Source organism: Rhea americana, unplaced genomic scaffold, assembly GCF_003343005.1.
Source record: "Rhea americana isolate MKP2758 unplaced genomic scaffold, rheAme1 scaffold_39, whole genome shotgun sequence".
Classification (NCBI taxonomy): Eukaryota; Metazoa; Chordata; class Aves; order Rheiformes; family Rheidae; genus Rhea; species Rhea americana.
The window spans coordinates 5,018,493-5,040,538 of NW_028186523.1; the positions used below are offsets into that span (position 1 = coordinate 5,018,493).

A 22,046-nucleotide genomic window follows, 5' to 3' on the forward strand; every position below is an offset into this window, starting at 1 on the left:
TCAACATTTATGTCACAGTCTCTGCCATGACCTTGTACCTATCAAGAAAATAAACTGTCTAGTCTAGCTGGAAAATAATTCTTTCCTTCTGCTGTTGTTACAGTCCAAATCTCCAGTGAATTCCACTGTAGTATTTTTTTTAATTGCCTTCATCTTGAAACAGGGGAAATGTATGTGTTTTTAGCCTCTGTGAGGCAAGTAGGGGAACAAAAACGTTCCCCTGTTTGGAACTGGTGGGAGGAGAGGTGGGGAATAACACCATTTTCATAACATTATCTTCTTTTAATCTTCTGTCAACTGGAAATTGGTTAATTTTTAAGGTATATCTTGATGGGTAGTGACATATTGTCCTACTTACAGAATGTTTACAGTTAGGAAGGTATCAAATTACACAACTTATTTTTAGGTAAAAGAAAGACCAAAACTAAATAACATTCTGTACATGTCTGTCTCTCCTGATGACTTCTGAACCCAGAAAAGTGTGGTGAAATGAGGTGACTGGGTAGAGAAGAGAGTCCATATTAGGAGCCTCGTCTGAGGGAGAGGCTGAAGAAGGAGGTTGGAAACAAGACAAGAATTGCTCCAGTACTGCAAGAACAAGCTATTTTATTTTAAGCAGTGAGATCTTGAATGTCAAATTAATTTTCTGGGGCAAAGTGCCCTATTTGATTATTTGCATCAGGAAGGTAGAAACAGACAAATAGGATATGTGCCTAATTCCTTTCAAAGTAAATACACTTTAAAAACATACTCTATGATAAGCTGTTCAATAAATTTGTGTTTTTCAAAAGTCAGTGCACCATTTATCCACTTGGAACAGTGCATTTTTGCCAATCCATTACTCTTTCAAAGTCTATGATAAAGTTCTCTGGGAATAACAAATTAATTAACTTTAATCACATGTTGTTCAGTAATTTTTTATCTAGACTTGGAAGATGTCAGCTCTGTAGAACATTTACAAATTAATTAAAATATTATATACAACATAATATTGGCAAACCAAGGCTTCTGAATGTTACTCTCCTGTGCCTGAATTTTGGAAGAGTTGAGGAGATGACATGCAAGTCTTTGCATTTTTAAGTATTATTCAATTATTTGTGTGCTCAGTGGCTAGTGAAAACAAGGATACTAGGATATACTAGGAAGGAAATGCTAACGTTGAATAAGTATAAAAAAGTAATTAAGTGATCATAACTAAAATCTTTATCTATTCACAGCCTTAAAATGAATCACAGTCTATTTTCTTAGACTGTAATCTCCCTGCAGAGATAATCATTAAAAATCATTTTTTTCCATGTAGTTACTACCCAGTTATTAATTTATGTACTTAAGTAAAGGGAATAGGCAAGTGGTCAGCTGCTTTTGTCAGCCTCTGTCTTTTTCTCTGCCCGGTCTCTCCAGGCTTCTGCTTTCCTTCCCTTCTGTCTGTGCTACTTTTCCTCTGTGCTGCCTTGGCACATGTGGCAGGAGCTGATGACCCGAGACGGCTGCGTTCAGTCACAGGCTAGACCTGAACCCTGCTTTGCGTGACTTTGAGGAGGTTCTTAGACTCTGCAGAAATTTTACCTCCCAAAGTTTGACAAGTCTCCTCAAAGCATTTACTAACTGAGACTTTCAAATGTTTCCGACAAAACACCATTTAGGAGAATTTCCATATGAGCTGTACCCACCTAGCTGAAGCTGTTCTGCAAAGTATGAAATCTGTGTTTTAACTGTGTATTAATACCAGAGCGCCCAGCAAAATGACAAGGTAAAACCAAACTGCATAACTTTGTTCTCAGAAATGGCTGAATACTTCCCCCCTCCACCAATTTCTCTCAAAATCATTAAGCCAAAGGCAGAGAGTTGTTATGAAGAAAAAAGGCCAGATCCAGCATTAAAAATTAGTCAGACAAATGAAAAAATGACTTGGTGGGAAGAATAATTAAGTAGAAGTATCTCTAGTTGCATCCATAATTTTTTAAAGGCTGTTTTAAAACATTTGGGACTAGCCCTCCCTGGTGGGGTGGAGTGTAGGAAGGGAGACAGGGACACTTTCATATGCTCTGCTGACTGCAGAGGGAGGTCACTCATTATTCCCCCTGGAGATCACTGCTGATCCCATTTTGTTGAGTGAGGCGGAAGGGRATACGAACTTCTGCTTATTTTGCTGAATTTGATAAAATTTTTTATTGAGTTAAAGCTGCTAAGCTTGTAAGTTTAAGATGAATTTGGTGTCAGGAGACATAAATTCCAAATTTGAACCTAGGAAGCTATTATACTCCCTCATCCCACATGTATCTGCTACACATATTTACGTATATAATTCAGAAGGTGAGTGGGTAGATAGTAGAAACTAAGTTATGGATCTCATGGTCATGAGATTGGATAGTTCTGTGTTCTGAATTCAGTTGTGGCACAATTGACTGAAAAAGATGTATTTCTATTTTGCTGAGTGTAAAATGAAGAAACTCAAAAGAAAAACTTTGATTAAATGAAGACAGGAGGGGATTGATTCCAGTGAAGTTTGGAAAGATGGTCAAAGAAAGAAGGATATGTTTACCTATATTATTTTAGGAGCAAAAAATATGTGCATCTTCTGTTGCAGAAGGTCAGCTATTGATCCCATTATTTAACCATGAAGAAATGACTTTGAGGGATCAAACCTCCCAAAGAAGGCTGAAGTATTATTTGATAGTTGCACTTTGTATGTGTGGTAGTTGCACTTTACATCTGTATCAATGTTAGTATTAAATGTGTTATGCTTTCTTACTTCTTGGTTGTACTGAAAAAATCATAAGGCTAAAACACTTTGAGGACTTGCTGTCTCTCATGTATGAATTCATACTTCCTAAGAGATCCTTTACAATCCTCCATGTACAAAGTTTTTCGGAAATGTAGGTTTGATATAATCACGTGTAATTCATTTCTTCCAGAAAGAGAAACAAAAACTAGAAAAGCAAATGACATATTTCCTTTTTTATAGTTGTTGCAATTAAGCATACTGATAACTTTCTAAGGACCATAGCAATGTAGTATATTAATTATTAATTATATATATGTATTAAGTATTATACATATTTATTATATGTATTAAGTATATTTTTTTTGTGGAAACAATTTTCTAAGACTTAGGTAGAGGTATTAGTCAGCTGCTAGTATACTTGACTTCTGAAATTGCTGTCATGCATACTAATCAATAATTCTTTTTGTCATGAAAGTACAGCACCAGTAGGTCATAGTTTTTATGCCAGTAATATTTCCATCAGTCTTGAATAAATAGATTGCTTTCATGCTTCAGTGTTGATTAAAGCGAGATTCAGAATATGAAAGCTATTAATTTCCTGAATATGCAGGTAGTTGGATAAAAGTATAGGTCAGGATAGGTGGTGTGGATAAAAGGATAAGGATAAAAGGACAACAAGGGTAAAAGTTTCCACAAGGTATGATGTTAGGTATGCTTTTATTTCCTATCCCTATTATTGATGTGAAATAAGAGAAAAATAACACACTATGTAAAAAAACCTGTCTTATAAARCCATAGTAATATGGGTAATTCATAATCTTGGGCAAAGTCCTATCAACCTCTAGTGGACAGAAGTGAATAGAGGCTGGTGGGTTTTTGATAGAAATCCTACTTGACTCACAAAGAGTTCTCAGGTCTGATGCATAATTAACCAGAGATATTAACACAGAAAAACATAGCTTTAGGAAGAGCAATAACAGGAATTCTTGCAAAAAGGCCAGATACATGGTCAGGTAAAGTAGTGAATAAGCCGAGAAAAAAGAAGGACTTCTCAGTCTGCTCCTGGTCGTACCTCTATAGCTCTGGAAACGCAGTATAACCTTTGCATGTTATCTGCATCTTACAAATGATGAGTCTTTTTACTGTAACTGCCTCACAGCAGTATTATGGTGCTTAGCAGCCTGTAAAACACTGTGTTAGGACTGATCTGAAAGTACAAAATGAAGAAAGTCCCCATCAGTGTGACTATGGCATCTCCCTTCTCCCTCTAGTTCTAACTAGTTCGGAAAATTTTACTTGCAGAATTTATTTAATCATGTCCAGTTAGGCACAAAACAATACCCCAAAAAAGAAAAAAGAAAGAAAAGAAGAGTTGGGAGATTTCAAAATCTTCTATTTACACAGACACACAGGTATGACGAAAATTGTTTTAGTCATATTTGGAGTGTACCCCCAAAGTCCTTTTACCACATTGCCATTGAGCATCCTGGGGCAATCACAGAGGGCAAGAACCAACTCTATGTATATATGTTACATAGGATGAAAAATACTGAATCTATATCCGCTCTTAGAAATTTATCTAATCCAAGAACAGATATTAATCTGGAGATTACCRGTAGAGTCTTATACTCTCAAGTGATAATGTCCACACAGGAACAATGCTAAATAAGATTTGCCTTCAGTTTATAGAAATAAATTGCTAGTGAAAGGGTCTCGTAGAAAGCTCAGGTTACAGAGAKAAGATCTACAATTTCACCCGGTTGTCATTATCATATTACCTTAGGTGTGTAAAAATGATTGTTCTCTAAACCACAACAGAAAAAGCTTAATGGGAGTTATCACAGTTTGTCATTAAACTTTTATTGAATTCTTCATAATTTCTTCTGTTAGGTATAGTTGCTTGATATAACATACTAACCCGTGGTCATAAACYGCTAACTACAGACTAGGAATTGCAAGGATAATGGGTAATCCGGGAAAACTAGTAATCTGAATGGAGGACTAACAGATCAAGACAAACTACAGACACAGAAGAATACTGTACATGGAAACATATTAACAATCTTCAGTTTAATCACAGAGCTGAAGAGCTATAGGCTTTTTGAGCCAGACTGCCAGTTGGTAATTGCACAGTGAAGGCTTATCAGAGCACACAGTTACTAAGAAGCTTCCATGGCAACATCCACGAAAGGAAACCTTCACCTAAAACACAGCATGCTCATATGAAACATTTCCAAAGGTTATGGAATTGATCCAGTCTATGAAGCTGGGCAGAACACCAGGGATGGCCATGAACTTTGAAGATCTTTGGTTATTTCTGTTGTCAGAGACACACACTAAAAGAAAAATCTAATCGTAAGATCTGCTTATCAGKTTTTTTCCCTCAAGAGACTTTTAGTGTCTCGCGAATGTAATTCTTTGCTGCAACCTTGGGCTTATTCTATTTTTCAGAGAAAAGAAAGGCAGGAGCTGAGGCTTTTGTCTTATTCTGTTGGTTTTCAAATGGTCCTTGTCCAGACTATGTTCAAAACTTAGKGTTGTAATCACTTTCGTAAGAATAACTCTTCATTAGTTCTTTATCCTATTCTGTTCCTAAAAGGTAGTTTTCTACTTTTCAGAACAATCAAAATGTCTAATAATAGAGGGAAAGTTAATGCTGAGAGGTATCCTGCATTTTTTCTGAAGACAGTAAAGAACATCTCATTCTGATCTTCATAATGAGCAGACTTGTCTTTAAAACCCAGCTCCTACATTTTCTTGGAACTGAGATTCATCCCTGCAATCATCTAAGACAGTCTCTGAAACTCTGTACTAATATAAGTTGTAATTTCTGAAACAGTACTTTGTAGGTCACTACTATACAGCATTAGAAGGACACAGACTTAATTATGCTGCAATAATTATTTTAATCTTACTGGACTCATCTGATTATTCTAGAACAGTAGGATACCACTTGTCTCAAATAAGTTTTTCTTTCTAACTTTTAGTGTCTTACATTTGACTTACAAATAATAAAACTATCTTGCTAGAGGACTCATGATTGGGTCCCAATCTATCGCTGTCTGCTAACAGAATAAATTGAATCTGAATAGGTTTTAAGGCTCTCCTAACTCTTCATCAATTTAAGATGTAGATTAAGTAGTCTACAAACATCATGTGCYGCTACACTATACACTATAAAAACACTTGGTAAAATTAAGGTAAATGCCATTTAAAATTTGCAGTAAAAACTTCAGATTTAAATAACTGAAGTGAGACACTGAGATTCGCCACTGCAAGTTTATGGGAAGATTTTTTTCACTTACATTGAAATTTTTAATTTTTATTACTAAAATTTGCAGACTACTGAAGTAATTAGCAATCTAACTTCAGACAACAAGCTATTTAGGGAAAGAACCTGATCTTTATATTTATTTATATATTATAATATTATAAGTAGACGATTTATTTCATGAAATCATCTATTATTGGGTTTAATCCTTCTATTTTGTTTCGTCTTTTCAAGATCCTGATAACTTACTATGTCATATTTGTAGTTTTGCCCAGACAGATGGGACACATTAATGCTGAGCCTATATATTATGATAGCCTTTCATACGTATTCATTTTCTGTTTCCTTGCCTAATTATATTGAGCTATCAAAAACGTACAAGTGTGTGCTTTATTCAGTTATACTGAAATGAAATTATTAGTTTTTCTTTTTGCTAGGAAAAAGTTCTTACATTGACTACATTCACTTGAGGTCTTAGATTTGATGCTGTGTTTTTGATGCTGTGAAGAGTTCTGTTTCCTAGAGGGAAAAAGTTTTAAAACTTTGATGAGAGGAAGAGCTGTAATTGTTCTGGAGGAAAACGAGCAGGTTGCTTGTGGATCACAGTAACGAAAGGCTCACTTGGACTGACTGCTAGCATAGTGGCATTTGGCTGGCAGGTGCAAAATAAAGATAGCCATTCTATTTACTTTGGAGAAAAGAGGTGAGCCTTGGCTTTCCCCATGCCTGTAAAAAATTTTAGCCACTATACCAGAAAGTGATCTGTCTTTCTATTTGTTTCTCGAAAATGGACTGGGTCCAAGAGAAAAGATTGAGACCTAAAGCCAGACTGTTTCTGCATCCCCCAGCACCAGACTCTTTGGCAGCCTCAGCTGCAAGAGCTCCCTCACTCTCTCCCGCTCGCCCTGTACGGGTGCCTGCATCTTTCATCCTAGATAGTAATAAAATGTCACTGAAACAGATAGTTTCTATAAAATCATGTTCCAGAGACTCAGAAGTTTCCAGCAGATAATGTTACACTGGAAGCAGAACTGTACCTAGTTAACAGATTTTGAGCTATTCTGGCTCAAGGAAAATCTATTCTACAAGACTATCTTTGCCAGYTGATCATAAGAGAGTCCCAGGGAATTTGTTTGCTATGAAGAAGTTTTTTGAGTCATTAGATGACAAATCTACATAAAAGCTTTTATGTTCTGGTTAATTCTAAGTAAATTTTAGGAAAAACACGGTGTTTCTAGTTATGACACAGCTTGTCTTAGAAATGGTGCATATTCTCTAAGGTGGATATTTCTTAGGGGAGGAGTTTCTGTTTGTAGGATGCAAGTGATTATATGTTGTCAGAAACATTACAGGATGTCTCTTGTTTTCTAAAGATAATCCGTGGTTTGTTTGTGCCACATATGAATAAGCACTTATATTTGTGTTCAATACCTTGTCATTTAATAGCCTGTGCAGGATAAAAACAAGATCARTAACAGCTACCTGCTTAAAATGTCTGACCGGTCTTTATTGCTACTCCTACAGTAAAGCAATTTCTACCACTTTGTATCACAGAGCAAGTAAGAAGTCACAGGCAGTAAAGACAAGGCTGGCATCTTCAGCTAAAGCATGWTATTGAAGCAATGGAACTAAAACTACTGGACACTAAAATACTTTCTATTCGTCAGGTTTCAGAGGATCTTCACCTTTACCAAAAAAAAAAAAACCACTTAAACTAATTAACATTTTTTTTTTTTTTTTACCATGATTGAAAAGTACTTTGGCAAATTAGCTGTTAAGGGATTCTAATTTATTCAAAATAAAGGAACTGCTTTGGTGGGATTTAGAATATGAATATGCTGATAAATTATAATAACAGGCAGTTATAATAATGGTAAAAGAGAAGGAAGCAGGACAAATGCAAAGACAACCCAGCTGCATGCTATAACTAAAGGTAACGCCTAAGCTGTTAATGATTTTCTCTATTCTTCTRCCAAATTCACAATTTATGCTGCATGTTCCTTTTTTGTACCACCTGCTTGGCCTAATGTTACCTAGTCAACTCTTTCTTCTTCTATAGGYAGTTTTTTTTCAGCTTGACTTGATCTTGCAATTTTACATGTTATACTTTTAGTGTGAATTTTCTTTCCCTCCTCTCCTCCCTGTCTTAAACAAATTTTTAGCCTAGTGTTTTTATTCCATAAACAATATCATATATTTAGTGGCATTGCACCTAGTAAGTAATGCCAATAAAACTGGGCTTTGGTATTTTGTGTGACTGRTTCAGTATCCTTCTAAGTGAAGTATCAGTTTTCTAGTTTGTTTTCCAACTCAGTGTTAAGCAACTGATAAATTGATTGCAGACTCATTTTCCTCTTGCATCATTTATTTAAACATATGTCTCATAAAACTGCACTTCCATATGCTGGAAAACATTTCAGATTCACTTCCACACTTAGTAACAACAGCAAACAATACAGTGTAAAATGCACATTCATCTTGGTCTGTGACTTCTATATGCGTTTTGAAAAGTCTTTTAAGCTTTATCTTCTAACAAATGTTGCTATTTCATATATGCACCACCCATGAGATCTATAACACTTTTCACAGGTGGAAAGCCTGAGTGAGACTTTCTGCCACTTCATGCAGCTAAGTAATTATAATTGAGGAAAAAATGAATAGCAGTGTTCGACAGCATCTCTGAATCTTTTCTGCAGCGCAGTATATGGCAGTAGATGTTGGGTCGATTGCGCAGTGGAGAGCACTCTTCAGCACTTTGAGAAGGGAGAAGGGCTACAAGGAGGCCCTCGTCCCTCGCCGCCGGCCGCCACCAGCCGCCTCACACGGGGAGCACGTGAGCAAGCAGCTCCGTGGCCTCCCCGCGCGCGTCCCCCGCGGGAGGACTGCGCCCATCGCGGGCGCAGCGGACGGGCTCCGGGGCGGCCAGACGCCCACCAGCCTGCCACGCAGCTGGAGAGGTGGGGCAGGTCTGCCGTGGTTTGCAGCCTGCAGCCCCATCTGGTTTGGGGTGTCTGACTTGCTCGGTGGTACCATATTGTGGCACCTACACCCTCTGCTGTTTATTCTGAAAATAGCTGTTGCTGTGATTATGCCTCTGTCTACTTTTTTCTGTGGTTTTGCTTTTTTAGGTAAAAGAGYAGCAGCAACAAATTAGATTGAAAGCTGCTAGCGCTGCTGTAGCTTTTGTGTGCGCATCGGCAGCATCTAATACGGTCAGGATTTTTGTTACTGCTGTATTGCTATGTGTTATTATACACTGTAATCTTTTCTCCATGCRGTTGTACTTGCTCAAATATCGCTGTGTTTGTGCAGCTTGCTGATGCATTCAATCCCCTTCTGGCACAGGGCACTTGTTTTTCCCGGTGTGCCCTCCCTTCCCACTAACGCACCCTCAGGGCACTCTGACAAGCTAAACGTGCCCTTGGGGCAATTTGACAAAACTTTGGGCTTCCAGTAGAGCCTCGTATTTCAGTAAATACTTACCAATTCTCAACCCTTATTCAGTGGTCCTCAAATAGAGCCCGCTATTTAGGGTTTGCTTTGTAAGCATCGCCGGTACATACGTATTGAAGCAGTCTCTCTTACACTTTTTCTTGCATTTGAGGAAAGCTTTGTCCTCCATGCCTGATTCTCCTTGGTACCCTTCAATCTCAGAATTGCTAGYAAAACACTCCAACAGCTCAGGTCAGTTCTTTAAGTGTCAACTGARCAACTGATAGGAAGAGATGAGCAGGAGAAAGGGAAGGGGAGAATGAGAGAGGGAGCTTCAGCCTTCCCTTCTCTACCCTGGAGGTAGTAGAGGCTGGTATGGTCACCTGGTGCAGGCACAACCTCTTACTCAGTGAGCTAAATTCACCCTTCTCTTATCACAGCACTGTTATGTTTAAAAAATTCAGTCATGTATGAATGAAGATGCCAAAAGCTAGAGTGCAGAGGAGGGAAAGGAGGCGGAAGGAGTGAGGTTTTGTGTCAAAATTTTGCTTTTTCTTCTCCCGCTTGAGCTATGTCACTTGTTTTCACTCTGGTTCTTGCTTCTGCCAAGCAATAGAAAAGCGAACAAGCAATTCTAAGCCTGAAGCAAAGAGGATTAAGATCGGATATCATYAGCATATAATTGGCACGTAGTTCTTACCTGCAGAAAATGCATCCTCTTTCTTCCCTYGCAGTAAAGGTAAGGAGAAGGGTCTCCAGGAGCTTGTGCTCTTTGGGGAGACATTAATGCTCATCCCACACAGTCCACTAGGATCTTCCCAAAAGAAATGTCCAGAAKAATCTTAATATAATTTTTTTTTATGTCCATAAAACTTATCAGTGGCATCAACAGTCGTGTGTATCAGAGCAGGAGCTGAGTGGAAGTTGGAGTAGTATTAACTGATCCCTACTCCGTCCCCAGAGCCGTRTGTCAGCTGCTGACAGTATATGCTGTTGCCAAGCCACATTTTAACATGCTGGGCAGCCAAATTATTGTGAAGGATGATTAACTGATGGTGCTCCACAGGAAAAGGAATTGTAAATAATCACTAGTAAACAATAATTAGAGAGACTTTTAGGATCATTTTTTTTATTATTAAAACTTAGGCTACAGATGTCTGAGGTTATCACAATCTTTTCCTTTAGAGAGACAGTAAAAATTCTCCCTCGAGTCACTCTTTAGCCACTCTCCGTTTCCTTGYGCCCCCCACCTCCCTCACTCCAGAGCCATAACTCTGCTGTTTGCTCCCGAAAAGCATCAAACRTGGAAAATTTCCTTAATTAGAAGAAATGTAAGGAAGAAAGTAAAGTGCCTTCTTTGGCAATTTGGCAGGGGAGGGAGGTGGGGAGCTGGGGGGGCTGCTGCACAGCCCAGACCGTTTAGGGATACTTATTGCATCTACCTTCCTGCCCCTCTTTTCCCCCCTTCCTTCCCCTTGCTAGCCTTTGAGGCGGATAAAATATAGCATTTGCTGATAGCTGCATTCACGTAGGCAGCTAAGGTTTTGGGATGCGCAGAGACAGGAGGACTTTGTTTCCCTGGCAACTGCAACCACAGGAAAGCTCTTACTGCATCTCCTTCCTTTATTCCCGTTTGCTATTACTGTAGCCTTTGGTCAACCAGGTAGTAAAAATAATTATGGAATTAYCTACAAAAAGGATTTGATAACTTGCTCCACTTAACTTGTCTTGCCTCCCTCCCCACCTCCAGAATAAAAAGTGACCTTTGCAAACGATCCCGTATCAAAGTATCCAGTGTCACAGTTTGTGGCTGAACTTCAAGGGTTGCCCTGTTTTGAAAATCCAACTTAAACCTTGAAAGACGCTATGGTCTGTAGGGGAACAGCACTGGAAACTAAGCAGCTTTCRCAGGGCACTGGCAACGTGCGCGTGCTGGAGGGGTGCAGAGCGGGTGCTGCACAGAGTCGTGCCAGTGATTCAGTGCGTCTCATTTGTACCTCTGAGTCAGGGCTGAATTAATGTCCCAGCACACCGTTAACGTTTTGAGATGCTGCGCTGATTGAGGAGCAGCTTTTTAGCTTAGATTTTGTGTCAACTTTTTGCTTTGTCTTTCAAGAAAATGTTATTTTCTTAGGCCTGCGTTCAATCCGTAAAAGGCGTTTGGCTTGGGAATGCTTTTGTTGTATGTTTGCTGTCTTGCACTTGTTGACAACTTCAATAAAGATTAAACTTTTAAACAACTTTGCACAGATGGTAGTGAGCAGATGCCATGATATATAGGTCTGTTCTGGACAAAGCAGTGACCACAGTCAGATGCATTCACCTTTGATCTTGAGCCTCTGCCTTCAAAAGAAACAGTTCTGTACATTTTAAGTTTCCTTCATGACTTCCAGCTCTACAACAGACATTACAATTTTCTTTTTCTCATCTTGATTACAGGCTTAGAAAGAAAAAAAGTTTTAAAAATAGAAAGCTCAGCTTGATCACAGAGGCTCTACAAGAGGAACATGAAGTAAAGTTTCTACATTAAAAAGGATGAAGGAAACCCACAACCCATTCTCTGACCTTCTGAACTTCACCAAAATACACAGAAATGCCTGACAGTCTGCTCTTGCCAGCAGAGACCTGTTTTCCTGCTAGGTGTTTTGAGATGTAGTCAGTCTGGCTATATCCCACCTCTTCTAGGGGAGTGGAAACTATTCAGGGTCCTGACTCACCTCTCCAATTTGGCATTTAGAGGGAGTCCTGGTGGGGATTTCAAGGCCCATGTGTAAATGAAGGGATCCTGAACACAGATTGGGATCCCAGACCCTGCCTGATGGAATATTTTAGGAATTTGCTCTGAGGGCTTTGATTTCTACACACACTGATCCTCTACCCTTGGCCACAGATGGGGCTAGGGGAGAGCAGATCTCTGATGGCGGATGTTAGAGTATGGTGCAAAATGGGATGCTTGGCTTCCAGTGCAGTGCAAGACAGTTTAAATAACAGCTGGGATGTGTCTTCAGCTGTTCCTGACCCTCTCTCCCCTTCAGTAGCCAGCTTCTAACATTTCTCCAAGCTCTATAAAGGAACAGCACACTGCTACCCAAGAAGAAGTGGTTTGGATATGCAATTATGAAGCTGAGTAACAAAAGAACTGATGGATCAGCCAAAGAGTTTAATTCTTGTTTTATTCAGTAAGGCGGGGAGGGATCATTGCTTGAGGCCTGGGGTGCAGGAGGATGAGAAAAGGTGACTGGAAAGTATATACAAATTATGCATTCATTTAGTGTAGAACTTCTTGCTTTTCTTTTAATTTATCTGCCTTTCAGTGTTTAGACAGAAGTCATGTGAGCTTCTGAGCTGCAGGGACAGAAACAGACGAGAAATGTGTGCATTAGTGCAGAGTGCTGCTGGAGCCCTGGCAGAGTAAGAGGGAGGCAGAGAGAGTGTGAGAGTGAAAAGGGGAAGTGGTGGGAGCTGGAACAGCAGCAACTGCTGCTACCACGTCGCAGCTCGTGCCTGGGAATCAGCTCCATTGCCAGCACGTTCCTCCATCTCCAGAGGTGCAGATGCCTCCAGTTCAAAAGTCCTAGAAGATCCCTGGCACTTCCAAGAGCTAAGTGGGTGCTTTTTTGCTGTGAAGAATATCTCTTTGGGGACTCTGCTCTTTTTTACAGGACTGAAAGAGGTATTTTATGTCATTAATGTGTGTCTTCTCTGAAAGCAGGTGTGGGATCTGAAAGAAAATAACTCAGGGAAGGATGTCAAAGCAGATGTGGAGAGAGGTGGTAGATTTTCCTCTCTCTTCTCCTATATGGGAGAGCTAAAGCAGTAAGGAGCCCCAGTCATTAGGAAACTGTTTGACTAAAAATATGGAGGATGGGAGAGAGAGGGTTAAAGCATGGGGGTGGATTGAAGCTGTTTCCTATCTGCAGTGTCTCTGTGTCTCTCTCGATTGTTTCTCTGTGTAATCTCTGAAAGTGGAGGAAAACTTTCTTTGTGCATCTGAAGGAGTAGCACTTACTTAATACATATCAAGATATAAAACTTGTATTTATTTAATSTGAACACGATTTGCTTAAATCTCTGCCTGGCAAATTACAGTTCCTGCTACAAAAGAGCTCTCTTTAATATATACAAGTTTTTGAGGTCTTAATGTTCGGTGGCTGTGATAACACTTTCATTCCTTGTCTTCTGTCCTTCTAGTGTACTCGCCTTCTGTTGTCTGCATTCGTCTTGGCATCTCTCCTGCCCACGCAGGCTGTGGCCCTATGGATGTCCCCGTGCAGATTTTCCGGGAGGAGCTGGGCTCCACCTGCTCCCCAGGGCCCTGCCGCCCCCCCAGCACCAGCAGCAGCTGGGTCCTGGGCTGGGTGGACTATGATGGCAACGCCACAGGGACTTTCGGGGATGCCCAGCACAACCATACCAGCATCTCCCCCACCATCCCCATCATCATCACTGCTGTCTACTCAGTAGTCTTCGTTGTTGGCTTGGTGGGAAACTCTCTGGTCATGTTTGTCATCATAAGGTAAGGGGAAACGGTTTGATTTGAAGCACTGCTTGACTGCACATTACAGTCCCAATATTTGTTGAAGTAAGTGGAAGTAGCTGTGGCTTGAGGCTTTCTGCAAGTGCATACATGAGGAGCTGGAAAAAAGTAATCGGAATGAGCTCAGAGTAGTTTGCCTGGAGGTGCAGTTAGAAACAGAAGGGAGAAGCAGGTTAAAAGTGATAAATCCTGAAGCCTGTGGGAAGGGTGTCGTGTGCCTTAGAGATGTGTTCATCGGGTGCCCTCTAGGGATGAGAGGCTGCTCTTGTCCAAGGGAAAGCTGAAGGGGAAGAAGACAACTTTTGCAAAGCAGCTTTTCCCTGTGAGAAGTCCTCTAGAGAGCAGGATGGTTTATGTRTCTACTCTTATGGATGCTGATATATTGCTGCCTTGCCATCTAGTTGCTTGTTTAGCAAGGTGGAAAAACTGAAAATGATAAAAATATATGGAAATGCTCAATGTAAAGCAAGGAATGTGGTTGCGCTATTCAGTGGTTATTAAGTCTAGTTGTTTCTGTTTTCTTAACAAAAGAAAAGTAGATGCTGAGAGGGGTCTCTGTTTCATGCTGTTTTTCAAAAAAACAGGAAGAAAGCTGTGTATCTGCATTAATAGGTTTTCACATTGAACAACTTAGTGAGATCACTCATATTTGTACTTACACTTATCCGTGTATATTGTCATATATTTTAGTCTGCACTCTCTTTTTGTCCTTTCTATTTTCAATTTATAAAATTTTTCTGGATAGTGCTGATCAGTAGGGTGATAGTGAACTTTGAAGGAGAAATTCGACTTTATAGACTCTTGCTTCTCATTCTATATGAGATTTGCAAAAAAATGGAGAAAAYAATTTTGTGAAGTATTCATTGCTTAAATGAACCCAGATTTTACACAAAAAGGAAACTGGAGGTATTGAAAGATATCTTGTGAGTAGAGCATGCATGATAAGGGTCAAGCAATTGCAGCACAGTGAACTAACCTGTYGGTCCTGATATAGGAGGAAGTTAACTACACTGGAAGTGGTGGAGTTATTGATTATGTGCTTTATAACATCAGTTATAACCAGGTGAATATCCTTGAAAAATGGAAATAAAATCCCCTTAAAAAATCAATCCAATAAATAAAGATGCCTGTGGTCAATGTGGAGATTTGCTCCAGCTTTTTGAGGCTGTACTTTTTATACTCTTCTCATCATACAGAGTGGAGATTTAATTTCATTTTGTATTTATTTTACAAGAAGAGAGACTCTGCAATTGGCTTTTCACAACTGCAAAGGCAGAGTTTTTCTAAGTCATCTGTCACTAAAAATGATGGTGCTAATTAATTGCCCCTGGCCAGTGGAAACAAATTCAAACTTAGTCAGAGCTCTGAAAGTTCTCTTTCAGGGATTATACTGTTTTTGTATATTTCTTTTTCCTCTCCTTTTACCATCCTAAGATTATTTTGTGGGGGTCCAAGTAACTATGACTCCCTCTCCTACCAGTCCCTGCCTTAGGCCTTTGCTRTAGTTTCCTTTTTGCCTATCTCCTGATTACGTGATCAAATAAATAAATAAATAAATAAAGTACAACGAAACAATCCTCTCCTAGGATTTCTCTGTGGCAAATGCTTTAGACATTACTAGAATCATTACATGAATATGACTGTGGTATGTATACACACACCTACAGATTCAAAGGTTTTTATTTTATAAAAATAATGTTGAAATATTCCAAATATTCACGTAGAAATTGTCTTTTTCTATTTTTATCTTAACTACTCATCTCCCTCTGTTTCCCTCACAACTACTTTCTGCATGGCTGCATTTCAAGATGGATGYGTATGAGCCACTGAAAAATGTAGACTACAATGATGTCCTTCTGTGTGGAAAGCCAGGCTCTGTGGAATTTTTTGAAAGACGGTGACAAGAGAGAGGGTGTCATGCCCCGTAGCCGTTCCACATTGCCTTTCCTTCAGCTGCTACAGGTCTCAGGGAGGGTGGGGACAGACTGCAGCTCTTCTTTACCCTATTTGCAGAGGGTTTGTGTGAGCCCTCTTGATGCCATTCCTCTTCTCTCTGAACCCTAGAGCTACCATTCTCTTCCAAACACTTGCTGGATTGGTAGACAACACAGGCCTTGCTYGTTGTCCTATTTCTATTTTAAATAACTACTGATAGTTATATACTGAGTCATCTATTGGGTGATGTAAAGAACATCCTATGTCCTGAGACTCTTGATGAAACTGTTGTCAAGTGTCAAGATTTAGGAGCCTCTGAATAATCTTGAGATGCCTCAGAAATAGGCTCAAATCCAGCCAAAAGCTGTGGATTAGGCAAGCCTCAGCCTATGCCTTCCTTTAGTCCTTAGGGACGGTTTTCTGCTTCTATGCAAGGACTGCTGAAGAAGCTCGTGGAGACCAGTGAGTTGGTGTGGTGCAGGACATCTAAGCAGCCTATGCGCAGAGGGTTGTGTGTCTGAAATCTCTTCTATGTTTGTGCAGGATGTGTTTCTGCCTTACCTTTGTGAATGGCAGAGAGAGAAAAACTACAAAAATAACAGGAGAATTGCAGCTCAGCTCTATTGACAAGCTCCTGTCAAAGAAGTATCCGTTTGATATGTCTATACGACTTTTCCATCTTGATTAGGAATCAAATCATGAAATTACATGACTTAGTTGGGAGAATGTAGTTCTTTCAAATAGCTTCTTTCTTATGTGGCTATAACATCCACCTTACTGGAGGTCTAGGGTAGGTAACAGACCTTGGCTCTTTCCTTAGGCCTCCTATTGGAGAGCATATGCTCTCCACACATTTATCTATGTGACTGTGGAGGAAGTGTAATTTTCCTCCCTGCAGTGATGAGGAAGAGGAGAGAACCCTCACACTGAGGTTGCATCCCTCCTGAGATAAAAAGGAGGAGTTGAAAAGTACTTCATACTCTAGGAAAGAAAAGCCAAAGAATAGAGAAGGGGAAAAATGAACTAAGGAAAAATTTTACATAAGATAGTAATACAAAGAGAAAATTGCAGGTCAAAGAGTATGGGGATAGGTGGTCTGCAGTCTGGAGWATGGTTATTCTCAGAAACTGGAGTGGAAAGGAGAGCCAAGAGAAATACAAATATTCCTAAAAGTTCGCCTCTATAGAAAAAAATCTCTATGATGTTTTCTATGACAGAGATCATTGAGGACAGTGACAAGAACGCTTTCTAGGAGCTGTTGGTGAACGGGATGTCCTTTTGATGCCCTCAGCTACTGAGATGGGAACAGAAGAAGATGGAGAAGAGAAATCAGTTTCTATTTTAGTGAATAAATAAGTGGAAATAGGAAAAAAAATAGAGGAAAAGCATTGAGAAGAGATGAAGAAAAACATGTAGGTATAGGAGGCAATGCTATACAGAAAGGGGTAGGCTAAGACATGAAGGTAGAGACAAACTCTTTCCTATACTTTAAAGGCAAAGGGAAAGAAAATGTTTTAATGGATTGGAGGGGAGAGAGAGGGAGAAATATATCTCTTTAAATTATTGAGAAATCTCTGTAATGAGAAAACATGAGAGCTGAAATAGAGTATTAGAGACATTTTCACCACTGTTCAAGTATCTAATTTACTCGTATTGGTGACTATCTATTCCAGCTCCCCTAAACAGAGATTTGTGTTGAATTCAGAGTTGGAATGGTACTCTAGTAACTGTGGTGGCAGCATTCCTTAGGAGACCTGAATTCTTTCTTTGGTTYTACTACTAGGCTTCAACACTTTTCCTTGACCAGAGAAGACCACTTCATGGTCCTGTGGCTCAGTTTCTTCTTGTGTAAAATGGAGATTTAGGTATTTATTGTCTTTAAACACACAGGAACAGTTTGATTTAAAAAGCAAAATGTGATCACTAAAAATCCTAACTGAACTCTTGTCCAGGGCTGTTGTGAGCATGTGGGGTTCTTAAAGTGCATTATGGATAGGTGCTTTCAGTGTGCACAAAGAGCTTTGCGTTGCATATACAGTGCAATCTGCACTCTTCTCAGCATAAGGTCGTGTCTCACGGTGTGGATGGTTTGTGGTAGTTCTCCCTGTTTTTGGATCATCTGTGTKGCTCATGTACAAAGGCACAGGGGGTCCAGTGTCAGACCAACAGCAAACTGGATGGGCTGACAGTGCCTCATTCACACCATGCACATGGAATGCAGTGTTCCCCTCCAGTGGCTTCTTTTCTGGAGGAAAATATAGGACAGTAATAGGAAATCATATTGCCTGCTGCAGTGTGAAATTCAACTGCTATGTGAGAAGCAGTACAGTCACTACAGAAGAGAATAGGAGGGATGAAATGGGTATGTAGAAACCAGGTGATATTATCTGAACTYGTCTGAGGAAATTTTATAGCTTTTTGTGTCTCGACATGATCAGCTTCTGTCTTTCAACCCCAGCCCCCTTTTTTGAGACTGGTTTAACCTCAGAGATCTTAGATTCTTCTGGAAGTCAAATAATTGGCTGAAGCTACTCTACTGAAATACTTGTCCTTGGAAGTAGAAAAGTCCTTTCCCTCTCTTCCTCCCCCTCCTGACTTTTATTTCCCTAAAATTTACTTCTGACTTATGCCTGGATGGTCTTCAGAAAATGGAATCACCTGGAAAAAAGTCCTCAGAATGGAACCTGACTTATARCTTTAGCTATGGATTTACTCTTGTAAAAAGCATAAACATACTTTTTTTAAYGACCTTGTGGGAGCCATTAACAGGTGCCACACAGGCAATCATGGGACTCTGAATGGTGCACCCCGTAGCTCTGGGGTGCTCCCYAAGAGTTAACAAACCCTAGGTGCATCAGGCCAGCTCCACCGCACTGTGGGGTTGCTGTAGCCAGGGRGCACATCCTCTAATGACCTTGTGATTGACAAGTTGAGACAAAGGAGAMGTGACACTGCAGACCCACACCACACCACAGACATCTCTGTGCGGTGGAGCCATTTCTCACAGAGCCACCTGCTAATGGGCACGTTGTGTGAGTGGGGATGTGGGCTGAGCAGGAGGTGATCAGCTGATGTGCACGCTGGTATTGACTAGAGCCATGTGGCCTTTGTATGGCTATGAGCTGGCATTTTTCTTACTGGCTATAAAAGAGAATAAATCACRTATGCTTGTGTGGACTCAAATCCACGATCAGCTGGCCTGTGGACTCTAGGACCCACYCATCAGCAGGGATGCCCCTGACGTCACTAGCGTGATGAAGAAAAACTGGAGAAAACTATACTGGAGTGGTGGCCCATAAGAGGCGGGAGCAGTTGCTCTACCATGTACCCGTTGCTTGRGAATCTGGGGAAAACTACACCAACAGAGAGGCCCATATGGGCCGAGAGTGGTCATTGTATCGTGCACCCATCATTGAACTGTAGATCTCTGATATGAGTATATATTTTCAGTTCTGTTATACTTCTAGMTTTACTGTATTGTTAGCTTTGTTATAACCTCTTAACTCTAACAAATTCTCACGCTTTTCAAATGATGTTCTCTCAAGTTCAGTGCAACTAACTCCAGAATCTGAAAGAATCCCGGACGCCCGTCTATTGGCGCGTTACAGCCATGTGGCTCTCTCTTGCCCATTCTACATTCCCCTTTTCCATGTACCCTCCCTCCCTTGTGCCTGAAGTCATTTATTGAGGAGAGCAACTGCTGTCACCAAGAGCTTGAATAACCAATCCTGTTTCTTTTAAAATTATCTTTCAAGCTTATAAGACCTGAATAATATTCTACATTCAAAAACAGTTTTAACAAGAAGCTGTCTCATAGATATGTAGATTCATTCCTAAGGGAAAAGAGAAAGCTTGTATTCTTCTGCTTAGTCTAATGTTTAAGAAAAACATAACTACTAATACATTTCTATTCCGATATTCATTGAATGCAATAGCATCTTATGTAACAGGAAAATCAACTGCTTTCCAGATTGCTTTAAAATCTTCTCCATCATTCATTCCAAACCAGAATGAATACATTAAAAAATATATCCAAAAATAAAACTGATTCAATATACTGGTTTAAATTAATGTTAGATTTTGATAGCATCAAAAGTTTATATGTTAATTTGTTTTAAGTTATTGCTCTAATTTTATTAAACTATTTTTGTAAATAATATTTTTCTGAAATGAAAAATGAACTTCCAGAAGAGACAACCTAATTGAATTGCCTGTTTTCTATTACCCGTAGTCAATATGACTTCATTCTTTTATAAAATCACAGAGTAGGTGGCTAAAAGTAAATGTGTAGCAGTAGTGAATTTGGAAGTTTATGGACTTTTACCTATTGGTGGCTTGATTAAAAAGTTGACATCTTACTATGTCAGCACAAAGATATCAAATGATTGACAGGGAATTCTTCATTGGATTTCAAAGAGCGTCTCTCAGCATCTCACTGAATGGTAATAATTTTGTAGGTTTTGCAGGTCTTGGTCAAATTTAACATCAYTTTCAATAGGGCTTTGAAGACAGATCACTACTAATGTCTTTTATATATAACACAAAAACCAAGGTAGTTGGAAAATGGAGGAGGACAGATTTATAAAACATTGTTGRTAGTTTAACAACCCCAACCCATTTAAACACATTTGAGTGATTTTATACATTTAATATCTTGATAGGCAATGACTAATTAAGACTTGGGATCCACAAGCAGACAAGAAATTCAACATGAATCCCCAGTATGATGCTATAATATGAAGGACTGATACTGAAAAAATTGAGACAGCGTAGAAAAAGCTTGAAATTAGTATTTATTAGAATGAGTATTGGAGTGAGACTATAGCTTACGTATTTAGTTTCTGAACAATAACTTGATATCCATCCAGACACTTCTGCTGAGGTTGCAGCCAGGTATTTGTTTACTTCAGAGAAAGGTGTAACTGGAATCAATGACTGGAAGCAAGACAAACTGTGGTATTCCTTTTGAACTGACAGAAAGTGAAAACCTACAAGAGTAATTTGGCTGCTGAACAGKTAGAAAGCTTGAAATATTTTCCTGTCCTCAGTGAGAATAGAGAGTGATGAGGAATCTCATGTTCCTCAGCCAAAGCATAGGGTGGGAGTGCAGCCTGGAGGTGAGGGGAAGATCAACTTAGCCCTTCTGTTGAGTGTGATAGAGGGTAGGGAGGGAGGTACCCTTCACTTTGATTTTTCCAGCAGAATATTTTGAATTTATACCATTTTTGAATGGTATTTTGGCAAAAAAAATTCTTATCTGTGTGACTTTGAATGGCCTGCAATGCACCAAGAGTAAGGCAGGATGCACTTATCATCTTGCTACTCCTATCCTCTATTCAAACTGTGATTAATTTGTTTCYTGAGTAAAATTCATTGAAATAGATGAGTTCCTAAGGAAGGTTTTGCTTTCTGTTACCCATTGCTTTCCAAAGAAAAACATCTGGAAAAAACTCCAGTTCTAGGAAGTTTACTTCATGTCTCTGTTTTGACCCTCTCATCTGCAAGAATCAGATATTTCTTGCAATGTGGAGCCTGTGCTCTTCTCGTCAAGGAAGACTTGATGTTTTGTTTACTGTTATTTGCATTTATGAAGTTTGAAAGGCATGAGAAAATGGCAGCATGAATGTCATTTTGTCTATTGATGGGTGTGAGTATACAAGCTGAATTAGCTTTGGGGGAAGGACTGTGTACAAATTGAATGAGACCTGTGAAAGAGGAGTGGTTGACCAATGCTAGCATTCTGCAAAATGTAAAAAGGATATAAATAAAGAACTTTTAAGGTCCTGTTGGGAAGTTTTCATGCTAGCAGTATATCATCTTTGAGATATTTATCCCTCCTGAAGTCATAGTGTCCAGATCTTATCAGATCCAGCTTCTAATCTCTAGAGAAGTGAAAATTCTAGGCCTCGCTATTTTCCATGTTGAGAAATTATTTAAAATGAAGATATCTAGGTGGGAAAAATGTTCAACAATATTTGGCTGCTTCTAATCAATATCAGTATTCCTATTGCATTCAGAGCCTTTCTCCTTCCCCCTCTCCCCCCCCCCCGCCAAAAAAAGTGTGAATTAGGCTAAATTGCAAATTAAGCTAATTTCTCAGCATCAGACGAGAGCGCGCTGGAAGGGGAAGCGGCCCCGGCGATCGG

General features: G+C 39.6%; 1 protein-coding gene across 1 annotated transcript in view; it reads left to right on the forward strand.

Annotated features, from left to right (window-relative positions):
- Positions 1-13,684: 13,684 nt before the first annotated feature.
- OPRK1 (opioid receptor kappa 1) overlaps positions 13,685-22,046 on the forward strand; it is a 23,033-nt gene continuing 14,671 nt past the window's right edge. The window contains exon 1 of the mRNA XM_085313519.1: positions 13,685-13,944. Coding sequence (XP_085169645.1) covers positions 13,685-13,944 — 260 coding nt within the window. The remainder of the gene's footprint in view (positions 13,945-22,046) is intronic.